This window comes from Melopsittacus undulatus, chromosome 3 (assembly GCF_012275295.1).
Source record: "Melopsittacus undulatus isolate bMelUnd1 chromosome 3, bMelUnd1.mat.Z, whole genome shotgun sequence".
NCBI lineage: Eukaryota > Metazoa > Chordata > Aves > Psittaciformes > Psittaculidae > Melopsittacus > Melopsittacus undulatus.
The window spans coordinates 106,187,290-106,199,813 of NC_047529.1; the positions used below are offsets into that span (position 1 = coordinate 106,187,290).

Consider the following 12,524-nt stretch of genomic DNA (forward strand, 5'->3'; position numbering starts at 1 on the left):
CTTACTTTTATGTTTTCAGGGGATAGCTTGAAAGTATTTGGACTCTTTTTTGGTAGAGACATTAAGAAGCTCAGTTCAATGCCTGCTTCCTGATCCTGTGGGATCCTGTGCCAGTTACTTAGAGAATGGAAGCGCAGAGAAGCTCAGCTTATTCATGAAGTGGAAACAATTGCCTGCCCACCACATTTAACACCAACATCCCCCTTAGTGATACAATTGTTACAGAGGCAAAATAAAATCAGCTTTACCAGCATGAAAGCAGCTTTTCCACATGTCCTGGTCCCTCAGAATTGCAGAAACATTAACATTCGGGATAATACTGATAAAGATGTGGAAGTTCTGACCATACGGATGCTTTGAGAACAAAGCAGCCAGTGTTATGGAAAGGAAAATGTAGCAGATAAATAGATACTTCCTACATAAAAAACTATTTCTGGACCAACATAGCAAGAACTGACCAAGGATCAGTTGGGAAAAAACAACATCACACAAACCCCCTCAAAGACTGACTCACATCCTCTTAACCTGGCTAGTCTGGTGGCATGGCAGTGGTAGGTGATGGGTGACTGGCTGCCAAGAGTACAAGTTAAAACTTTTCAGATGCACAAAACCAAGTTTCATGCTGCTGGGAAGAAGACCACATAGTCTTGAAATTCAGGTCAAATAAGAAACGTGCAGGTCAATTTCCCAGCTGATGGTATGGTACTACTGAGAGCTGAAATTACTACTTTGTGCAAACTTAGCAGCACCCAAAGAATTACTGATTTGAGAATATATTATCTGATACATTAGGACTACCATACTTTGAAGTTACCCATGTTACATTCTTTGCTATACATCAAGTTTTGTCTACATGGCAACAGGTATTTGGAAGAAACACCTAAGCCATCATTACTGTCAAACCACACCGTGGTGAGTTGGTATTCATGCTGCTGTTGTATTTTCCACTGTAATGATAAATGCCATTCACTTAAAATACAAAGATAGTACTTACTTGGTTCCAACTTCTTCAGATCCTCGAGCTTGAATTCATCCTGTGACTGGGTGGACTAGGACATTACAAAGAAAGAGTTAGCTCTAAGTGTGCATCTTCCCCTCAGACAGAGCTTCCATATGTTAGAACAAGCATGCAAGGTGCTTCTGTTGTTCAAGTGTATCACATTACTTCAAAGCTACATCCTAAAGAGTCCCAAACATCTCCTCAACACAGGCTAGGTTCACAGGTGAGACAGAAAATCTTATTTCTCATTTATTGAGAACAAATCTATCCCATGTTTCAAGCTCTAATGCAAGGTAAATGCTTTTAAAGCACCTTGTTGCTCTTTCATATTTACTACACACAGGAACATTAAGACAGAGAGACTTGTTTTAATGCTTCCCCAGTCAAATTGTTCTGAAGCAAGATCAGCTGTAAGACTGCACTGCAAAGTGATGCTCCAACAGGACCATTCACAGTAAAAGACAAGTCCAACAGCATAACACTGGTAGAACGTACAGTATATAGGGGGAGCTTGGCAAAATGCCTAGCTAAGAGCTCCCTGCAAATGGAAGAGGGCTTCCCATCTCTCCTTTCTCCAACTCTGAGGATGCAGTTTCCTCACTATCTGTAGCACATGTCTGCCTCTCAGTGAGCCTGTTTGACTAACTCCACAGAGAAGTCTGTAACCTTTTATCTGAGGTAGTTCACTGACAGTTTGGAAGGCTCAAGTAGCCTATTCTGAGATGAAAAGTGGCAAAGCTGGCATCAGAGAAGGGCTGCAAGTTAGCGGATTGACACTGGACATCCTCTTGTAGAAGGAGGATCAGGTCTTACCTATTGTGTCATTGCACCCTTGGCATCTCTTAAGATCACCCATTGTTTTCAATATTTCTTTAAGACCTTACGGGTTTTTTTCCCCTTGATTCTTCCCAAGTGCCACTGGGGACCTACTGCAAGACTCCAGAAGGACAGTAAAGCAGCTATACCCATACTATTAGAAGAACAGGAAAAGATAATCACACTCAACTACTTTAATCCCTGCTAAGAAACCATAACAAATTTCAGCAAGTAAAATACTTGACAAAGCGAAGTGGATGAGAAGTTCTAGTATCCTCACACAACATTATAGTACAACATCATCTCTTCACTTGTGTAGGCTATGACATTGCTGCATATTCTACTGTTGCTCTGAGACGTCCCACAATGGAACACGTCTGCCCTTGTCACAGTGACTCAGACCAAGTGCTACGCTTCTCCAACACCCCAGGTTAGATCAGAATAGAAAGACAAGTAAACTACCCTAATAATCCTTCAAACTCTGCACAGCCTCGAGACTGCTCAGCCCCAACTCATCAGCCAAGCTCCAGCATCCTGCCTAAATCACCACCATACTCCAGCCTCTTGGGCAACTGACAGCAGCACAACATAGCTGCTGCACCTTGTACAGCAACGTGAGGAACTTCAGGAGCACTCCTATGAGTAACCTGATGTAAAATTTGCCTGCCACCACTCTTTGTTGGTAAAGAGGTAATCCAGTAAACCAAATATTGCTTCAGCTGATTCATCCCTCCCCATCCACACTCTTCTGGAAATCTGACTCACTTCCCTTTTGTTTTGGGGATAAGATTGTGTTGAGAGGAAAAGAAATTCACTTCCACAACGTCTACTTTCAGTCCAGAAAAAGGAGACCAAGAAGTAGCCTCTAAATCATTATTTTCACATATCTGCCTACAGACCTGCCCATTTTCATGACTAGTGAGTAAATTTTATTCTACACACACATTTGTCCTCATGCCCTATTATCATTTGGGAAGTGGCTGAATTAGTGCAATGATCACTCTGGGCATCTTTTCACCTTTGCACACAGGTTAGGAAGACGACAAACTGATCCATTCTGAAGGAGGAAAACTAGGCAAAGAACCAAAGACACAAAACCTGTGGTTAAATTCCTGTATAAACCCCAATACATACTCATATAAGCACTTAGAAAGGTTTTAAGGCAGCCACCTGGGGAATTACGGTGACAATCTGGAAAATCCAAGGGCCCAACAGTTTGCTCACTCTGTTTTCAAGTTCTGCCTATGTCTGAATACCCTAAACTAGCTTTCAACAGCTCCACAGTTACCTATCACTAAAGTATCAAATCACATAGGAAAAAAGAGCTGTACCTGTAAAGCTGCACTTCTCAGTTCCAAGCATGTTGCAATTTTAGCTATGGTTTTCTGAAAGGAAAAACACAACTATATTACTAATTCAGTACAGAAACTGTATTGTTCCATATACACATTTTATAAACAAATATAAACAACAGCTTTTTCTTGCAAACATTTCAGGTCTATTATTCAGTGTCAACAGCTTTTTTATACACAAGCAAAAAGAAAAGCACAAGAGATAGAACATTACGTCTGCCATTTAACTCCCTTCCCACAGCCCACCACCAGAGACAGGGGTCATTCACCCAACAGAACCTGTAAGGATGCCTACCACAGCATAAATCGCTTATAAACTCAATTGTCTGAAGTGAAAGGGAAGATTAAAACTGCAACCAACCAAACCACCTTCAGAGAACCTGAGCAATGAGTTTTAATTTGCCCTTCAGGAGTTACACCTACAGTATATGGGTGTATAAATATATATACATATATATCAGGTCCAGAGCAGACCAAGTCATGCCTCCTCAGAAGTTCCAGAAGCCAGTATCCCTGCACTGAAACACAAGCCACTGTTGTGGATTTTGGTGGGAGAGGAAGTATAAAGGCAGATTATTTTTCCAGCTTTCTGTTTTTGCAGTTTTAAAGAGATTCGAGTGAAGCATGAGAGCTATTGATCCACGCTTGTCATTACCTAAAATATCTCTGAGTACAACTGGGAAATCATTTCTCATTTTCATGTAAAGATGTAGCAAAGGGAAAGGCTTCAAAATAGCCTGTTGCTAGCAGCTTTACTTTGAAGACAGTGCTACTTCAGCTTTTATTTCTCCCTAAATAAGAAGCTCCAGCAACAGCCACATTTGTTTCTAATACGACCAGCTGAAAGGAGGAGTTAAAACTTCCATAAAGGCCATCATTGGGCACAACTGCAAGGCATATTTTACCCTGCCTGACCATCACATGTTTGTTCATCAACTAAAAGGTTTTAGTGAAGGAAAAAGTGCAACTATCTGCAGAGATAAGGGCCAAATATAATTCAAAATGCTCTGTGGAACATTTATAGGGCAAGAAAAACAGCAACAATGCAGCTACAAAGCAAAGCAGCTTATTTCCAAAATGAGTTTTCCCCCCAGAAGGAAGATTAAAGTTGAAAAACACACCTGTAACTCATTCTCTCCTTTTAAATTGGGCAGTATAGAACCAGCTCCCCCCCAGGCTGGATGCAAAGGGGAGGGAAGATTTCCTAGAGCACAACTCTAGCATCAAAGAATACAAGAGTATGGGCATCTGGCAAGTTGCGAGATACCAGCCAAAAGCCAAAACATCCCTTTAAAAGAGGGTTATATTTTAGGACTCCAAGAGGTTTGTAGCAGCAGATAAAAGAGACATGCCTTCCCAGCCATCTGCCCTGACTCTCCTTGCAGGGATGTCACAACTCCCTTCTCAATCGGCCACCCCTAGTTCCAACAGGCTGTGCTAAAAGCTAAGTGGCTCCAGTTGCAGTTCAACTTATGTCAGTTGAAAGAGTTCAGGAGCTGAATCATGAGCAGGTCAGACATCAATACCTCAAGGGCAAAGCCAACAGCTGAAGTGTGTAAAAGCTTCAGACACCTGATTTTCACCACTACCACAGGCTCCTCACAGCTTTCAAGGCCATTTCTCCCCAGCTGGTATCTCCTCTTCTCTTAAACACTCTGGTGCAACATGACATTAGCCCAGACTTTACATCCTCACAGTTCATATGCTGTTCATTGCATGGAGGTCTTAAAGACACCTAGTTCTTTTGAGCACCTTCCAGCAAAGCAGTGAGTGATGCTTACCAGCACAGGACACATACTGTTTTCCCCTCTGCCTGGGATGCAGCACATGCAGCTACAGTGTGCTGTTTGGGAATTACAATACAGAACACCATGACTGTATACTTGCAAGCAGCATGGCAGAGTAAAAATACTACAGCTCCATTTCCATGAAGGTTCATTTTGTAGTTTAGGTTCAGTCAATGAACTTATACCGCTTCAAAACAAATCCTGCTACATAACAGAGATTCATGGCTGGATCTCCAGCATAGCTTGGAAACCCACAGACTTTTGAAAGACAAAGGAGTATGTACAGTCCTGGATTCATTTTGACACTTTCAGACCCACATATGGGTGTTGTGGATTTACATGTATCTTCAAGTTGGATGGGAGGACACCAGATAGTACTATAGAAGCAGATTCTCAGTCAGCAGGGTGAGAATGCACTGTCTGTCTCATCAGCTGCAGTGTAATGAAAGGAATTCCTTTTTACATTTGAGAACATCTGGAAAGATATGTTTACAACAAAGGTAGACTCTTAAAGAGGAAGGTGTGAAGTAATGGGTAAAAGAAAGGAATCCACTGGTTCCCTTGGGGAGGGAGGGGAAATCGCAGAGGTTTGACTACAGCTCTAACATTTGCTAAAGTCCAGCTGTTTGGATGGTTTGGATGTTGACTGCTGAGCAAAGAGCATGCCCATTCCCCCTCTGACTGCACCACAGAGACCCACAAGCTCCCAGGGTGCCCCAGCGTGGAATCAGAACATGGAAACAGATTTTCACGTAGCCCTTCCCCTCCTGATCTCACATGCAGAGCATTAAGCCCATACCATAAATGAGGTCTCAAGAAGCACTGTTCAACCCCTATCTCCTTTATCAATTCACCAATAAGCACAGCAACACCCCTGCTCCCTATCCTGCCGATTCATAACTGTGTATTCCTAAAACTGCCTGAAGTAGGTACTTCCTATCAGGACAAACAGCAATACAAAATGTGTGACCTCTGGCTCCTGGGGGCTGAAGGGCAATAACACCTCTAGAAACAGATGAATTGAAGAGAGTTTGGAAGTCTTAAAATAGTAAAGAATAGGTTTTATATGGAATCTATTGAAACATGGCAAGCTCCCAGCAGGCATTATTCATAACTATTTTTTTAAGGGACCACACCCAGCCCAAAAGTTAAAGCTGCAGCTGAACACTGCTATCATTTTCAGCTGCAACTGTCCCATGCAAAGGCTCCTTTCTGAAGCAGGGAAAACATCCTGCATCTCATTAGAAAGACTGAAGCCATAATTAACCTTGCTAGTTTACAATAGTAAAGATTCAGTTTTATGTAAACTCGTGATTAGAAAGAGAGAAAAGTCAGTTGATCTCATAGTCAAGGTTTCTTCAGTGCAGTCGTGTGAGTAATGACTGTGCTAACTGTAACGCAGGCAAAGATGTTTGCATAAATACAGAGCCAGAGTGGAGTTTGGCTTTAAAGAGAGGTCTAGGCTGTTAGGAGACCAGTAGTTTAATGAATCATGCTAAGAGTGTTCAACAGTGCTCTTATTTCAGTGAGTTACCATTGCATAAAGCAGCGCATGGTTTTCTAATACCAAAGAAAATGCAGCCCAGCACAAAAACATTTACACGAGAAGCAACAACTGTGGTTAGAAGAGGGCTTGAAAGGTCAAATTTACTGCATAGAGAACTGGGTGAGACTAACTATAGCTGGAGGCAAGCAGAAAACATAGCCAAACCTAACTGGAACAGTTTAAGTAGCAAAACACAGTGGTTGATCATGAATGAAGATGGGATTTTGTTAGAGAATTAAGGTAAAATAACAGCAGGATGCAGACTGGGGTAAATCCACCAGTAACTGTATCAGTATTTCATACATGCAGCTTCGAGGCAGTGAAACTGTTGCACAGCCTCCTGAAAGGGTGACTACATTTAAACACAATCATTTGTTCTTTACAGCATTTATCTGCAGAGAAATTCTTCACCAAAATTCACAATCACTAAGGACAACTCCAGCACTGTCAGTTATCCAAGTCAAGACAGAGCCTTCCCTAAGGACCAGAACTCCACAGTTATGTCCAGCAACAGATACAAGACAAAAGAAAACGAAAATCCAGGAATGAACAGCAATTCTGGAGACTGCTCTACCAAAGGAAGCAGCATATAGTGTTTCAAAACAGACCCTTCAGATCAAGAGCAAAAAGGCAAGATATGAATATTTAGAAGTCTGAATTCTTACCATAAACAACACATTTATTATAAGATAAATGATAACTGGCTTACAGTGTGCCTAGGAAAAGAAATTGGTGGTATCTGTTAAGTATTGTTAGATTAACATACTGTATGATTACATTAGCCAGTAACATACCATCAATTATGGTGTGGCCATATCTGCACTGGAACACCACCTGTGACACATGAAATAAACCCAAACATGGTACAAGTTTATACAGACAAATGAGGCTGAGGATCTGAACCTAGCCTTGTCCTTTCTCTGTAGCTGTAAAGTAGTAGTTTTCCCTTGGTACACTGCTGAAATCCATCTTCTCCACAGAGTATGTCAAGTAAAAGAGCCAATGACAGTGTCACAGTCATTCTCAGCCATATGTATGGTCCTTTGGACAACAGCTAGCTCTAAACCTACACAGAGACTGGAATGAGGGTAGATCAAGCAGCTGGAAAACACACTTAGCCTCACAGCCTTGTCTTTTTCAGTCTATGGAATTCTGTGGGCACTTCTGGTCAGTAATACCAGATAAGCAAACCTTGAAGTTGACACACACTTTTACACTGATTAAAATCAAGAAGTGGCTCTTACATGACATACAGAACCTCAGAAAGACAAGACTTTAGGAACCAGGAGGAAATAACATGCTGCAATAGCGTGCATTGGCAGGAACTTAGTGGAGCAAAGGCAGCTTTGGGGTTTGGTATGGAGATGTTTTTGAAGGGTAGTGAGAGAAGATACACTTCTATTTAACCAAACTGCTTGAAAACCCAGAAGTGTGCTAAACTTCACTCCTATGTGTCAAGTAAATGATACTTTCAATGAATGGCTGAGCGCCTGCAGAAATAAGGAAACCCAGAACAGCAAGGAGCTTAACATCAAACCAAAAGGTTTTTCTGCAAAGAATTCTAAGTGCTCCTTTCAAAGCAATAGCAAGACTTTTATTTTTGTGGTGACTAGAATTCCTCATGGCAGGGAAGAGAAGGGAATATTCTCTCAACAAAATGTTGGGTAATCTGTCTGTGCATGTGGCTAATGAAATAGGCACCACCATTTGATAACCAGGCACAAAGTTTGAGAGCATCAGTGCCTCACTGATCTGCAAATAAGCATGAGATAGAAATGTCAACCTCTTTTTGTAACAGTTTTAGAACCAGGTATAGCCCTGCAAGGATTCAAAACAGCCACTCACTTTTTCTTTACAGAAGACTATCACCTTAAGACATGTTGCACATGTAACATCTGAGGTCAGTTATCTCTGCTTCCTGAGCCCCCCAGGCCTTCCCTCATGGCTGACCTCACTCATTTCCACAATCTGGTCCAAGGTCCTTCCCACAAGATTCAGGGAACATCTGGAAGCAAAGCCCTGTGCGGTTCTGGTTCCCATATTCACAGGAGATGATGCCTCCAGCAGTGAGATTAATAGCTTCACTTTCATGAAGTAACCATATTCTCAAAAGCATGCACAGAGAGGAAATATGCTGTAAAGATGCCTATAGCTGAGAATGGTGGAGGAAGCCACCAGCAAGGGATGGAGAGCAGGAGCAATCGAAGAGCAAATAGCTGTCCAACATTAACAAGGCTCTAAAGCCTTCACTTCAGGAAAGGTGGACCAAATCCTTCTCCAAGATTACGACTGTTTAGGATGATCACAAGCCTGATCCTCCTCTTTGCAGAAGATAAAAAGAACATGGAAGATTGGCTCTTTGCTTTTCTCATTGGTACATGTTGAGGAGGCAGTTACAAACCTCTGCCACACTCTGTACAAACATATTATTTCTTTGCAATGAGTTTCTTCAAACAGATGAAGCTCATTTCCAATTCCTGTAGCCAGTACTTGTTTTCAGGACCAACATTTCCAAACACAGATCCCATTACTCTAGCACCCTGTTACCATAGGCAAGATTTTGGGCTAGAAAATGTCAACTTTCAGCAATGCTATTGCTCAAACAAGTGATTTTATGACTTGGGAATCTGGAAATGCAGGGATTCTCTAAATCAGTATTCCCAAGAAAAACATGCCTTTATACAAGACATGAAAAATGAGCAGGACCTTGCATCTCACCAGATTTTATCTTGCTGAAATTCTGAAGTATGTAAAACTTCAGTTAGCATTTTCCACTTAAATCCTGTCACAGAATTGCATGAATATGATGTTAAGACAAGAAACAGCCTTTTCAACTGAAGGCAGGGAGGAAGGAGTAAAGTAATTTCAGTATTTTGAAGGATTATAAACAAATCACATTCTAAGCACTATTCTGCCAAGACCCTTTCCCATCAGGTGTTACATGTTAAGTGAACAACCTCCTCACGCACCCATCATGTCTGCAGTTTGAGACATTTCATGTTCAGACTTCACACCATAAATCATGCTAACGTTTTATAAGCAAGTTATCAAAAGGTCACCCAAAAAAGAAACACCCAGGTTACAAAGGGCTCTGGCCAGCACACGTGACAATATTACACAGCAGAGCATCTGCCACATCTACTGACAGCAACTGCTTTAGCCATGCTGGGCTCAGATTCTGTTTTCTTATACTGAGGGAGGAAAGAAGGTCTCATAAGGTTCTTGTCTGTGCAATAAAAAACACCGTAATACACATCACCATCAAGCTCCTTGACTGAGCAAATACTCACCTTTTGATCTTCTGTGAATTCCGAGTTGTTGTGCTGAGACTGTGCCTCCTTCTGTAGATGCCTTGCTAATCTGGATGGGGGGGAAAGAAAGTTGTAGAGTGGGAACACAACACAAACACACACACCCCAGTCTCCAGGAAGCGTGTCAGCCAAAAGGTCCACAGCCTGCTGCTCCAAATAGTTCTTGGTGGCTTTTTTTGTTTGTTTGCTTCTTTGGTAGTTGGTTTTTTGTTACTGTTTTGGTTTTTAGGGGATTTGGGGTTTTATTTTATACAAAGGTGTCTATAACCATAGTAGGCCAAACTAAAAAGTCCCCAGAAGATGGACAAAGTATGCAACTATATTAGGCAGAAAATCATAGAATGGTTTGGTTTGGAAAGGACCTTCAGATCATCCAGTTCCAAACCCCTGCCATGGGCAGGGACACCTCACACTAGACCATCTCACCCAAGACTTTGCCCAACCTGGCCTTGAACACTGGCAGGGATGAAGCATTCACCACTTCTCTGGACAATATGTGCCAGTGCCTCACCACCCTCACAGTAAAGAACTTCTTCCTCATACCTAACCTGAACTTCCCCTGTTTAAATTTAAACCCATCACCCCTTGTCTTATCACTACAGTCCCTGACGAAGACTACATATAGAATGTACTGCGAAGAAAGAACAGGTAAGAAGGTCCTTCTAGCCAACAGCCCCTTTGAAAGCACTGACCCTTTTCCTCTGCCCATCCCTTTACTTTGTAACAGCCACCTATAACTCCTGTGGGGACCCACTGTGGTACAAGCCCACATCTACTTCTCAGGGGGTGTTTGAGGCCAGTGTGGCTCCAGGAGGTGATGGCTGTTGGGAGTCAGGCGCAGGGCCAGGCTAGGGTGTATCAGCTCACATTTGTGTCTGTCAGCATCACATGTGGAGCAGAGCCCCCACCCCTGCTTACCACGGAGACACATCACCAAGAGGTTTGGAAAGTAACAGTAAGCAAACAGCTCCAGAAAGCGAAAGGAAGCTATGGGAAGAGTTACAGTTTCCGACTGAGGAGGAAGGAGAACATTAAACAAGCAAAACCTCTGGGCAATTGTTGCCATTCCCTTCAAATCATTATCCTTTTCAAAGCAGTGAGGGAGGCAAACCCAGGGATAACAGAAGTACTGGGACATCACAGTACACTTCTGTTTGGAACCTCCCAAGTTTGCACTGTTAAAGGGATTCAGCTTCTTGCCACCACTGCAGTGGGCATCAGCCCAGGGTATTTTTTGTCGTGCCTGCATAAAATGTATCCACCAAAACAGGTTATCAGCAAAGCCTGCCAGAAGCAAAAATTGGAACTTGATTATTTCTTTGCTTTTCCTCAAAGTAAGCTCTCTTTAAATGCCACAAGAATTGAGGCCACTGTAGCACAACACAATCAAACAGGACAATTCAGTGGCACTGTCTCCCTTCATAAAGGGGGAAACAACAGTGGCTAAGACAAAATGCACAAACATGCTGGAACCCAAATGGACACTCAGTCCCTACCACCCTGCCATATGATATACAGGACACATAGAAAGGTTATTTAAAAGTAACAACTTAAGAAAACACATCACCATAGCAGCAACATGCCACCTGCAATGGGCAGCATCATGGTGTTAACTTTTTTGCAAGCATCAGCAACACAACTCACTTTCTATTTGTCAGTAATGCAAAGAAAACCCACACTAATCCACACACACAGCTGGCATCCCACTTGAACTTTGTTCAAAGCTGGATCAGACCAAGTTCCATAGATGGGGACATTCAACAGGGAAGCACCGCTGGCAGCTCGGTGGGCTCCTGTGTGAGCAAGCACCTAAGTGAACACTGGCCAATCCTTGCACCAAGCTTCCTGCACTTCCAGGAGCAACATAAAGACCTGAGGAGGTGCAGGTCCCCTGGACACAGGAGGCAAGTAATAGTGTTTTACATCAACAGCCATTAAATCCATGGGATGAACTAGCATAGATTCAAGAAAACCTTTCTGTGTCAGCAAGCAGCTTCTCCCCAGCCTCCTAGTGCTGATCAGAACAGACCTCTTCAGCAGCAGCAACACGCTTGTGCATCCCATCTCAGGGACAACAGCATCATGCCATAGTGTTATGTCTCTCCAGAGGTACAGATATCTTGCCCTTTGCTTCTTATTTGCAACATCCACTTTATAGATTAAGTTGTTATTGATTTTACCTGCTGTATCTACAAGAAGCAGATATGCACACTGAAAAGGTTCTGCTCCTCCCTGTGAAACAGCTCCCTGTAATCCTTTGATCTTCTCCTTCCTGGACCACAGAGTTCATCTACTGACTACTCTATTCAGCAGAAACTCACTGATAAGGCTTGTAAGAGCAGCTTACAATACTACTAACCCAAGAGCACCTCTCTTACAAAGATACCACACTGCTCCAAAGTCAGAATACAGCAAGAGCATGGAGATCCCCTTAATTCTCACCAGACACCAGTGATGCTGGGAGGAAGGAAAAGTTATACTTCAACTCTCAAACTGGACTCTCTGCAGACATTTAGGGACTTTATTCTCAACGAAGTGAGCTCAGAATGAGAAGCCTGCAGAGCTTTCATTCTGAAGAAACATTATGACATGAAACTGACTGCTGAGACTGGCGAGACAGTTTGACATTTAGGATTAAAGTTTTGAACTTAAGATCTGCATTAGGATCCTACTGGACTCCTCGCAGCTGTCCACATAAAAATATCTTCCTTT

The 12,524-nt window shown here is 42.5% G+C and overlaps 1 protein-coding gene across 2 annotated transcripts in view; it reads right to left on the bottom strand.

Moving 5' to 3' along the window:
* Positions 1-12,524, bottom strand: part of AIDA (axin interactor, dorsalization associated) — a 29,662-nt gene that overhangs the window by 15,710 nt on the left and 1,428 nt on the right. For both annotated transcript variants that reach the window (XM_034061288.1, XM_034061287.1), the window contains exons 2-4: positions 9,792-9,861; positions 3,148-3,201; positions 995-1,049 (exon numbers count right to left, since the gene is read on the bottom strand). In XM_034061288.1, the coding sequence (XP_033917179.1) occupies positions 995-1,049; positions 3,148-3,201; positions 9,792-9,861 (179 nt within the window). The remainder of the gene's footprint in view (positions 1-994; positions 1,050-3,147; positions 3,202-9,791; positions 9,862-12,524) is intronic.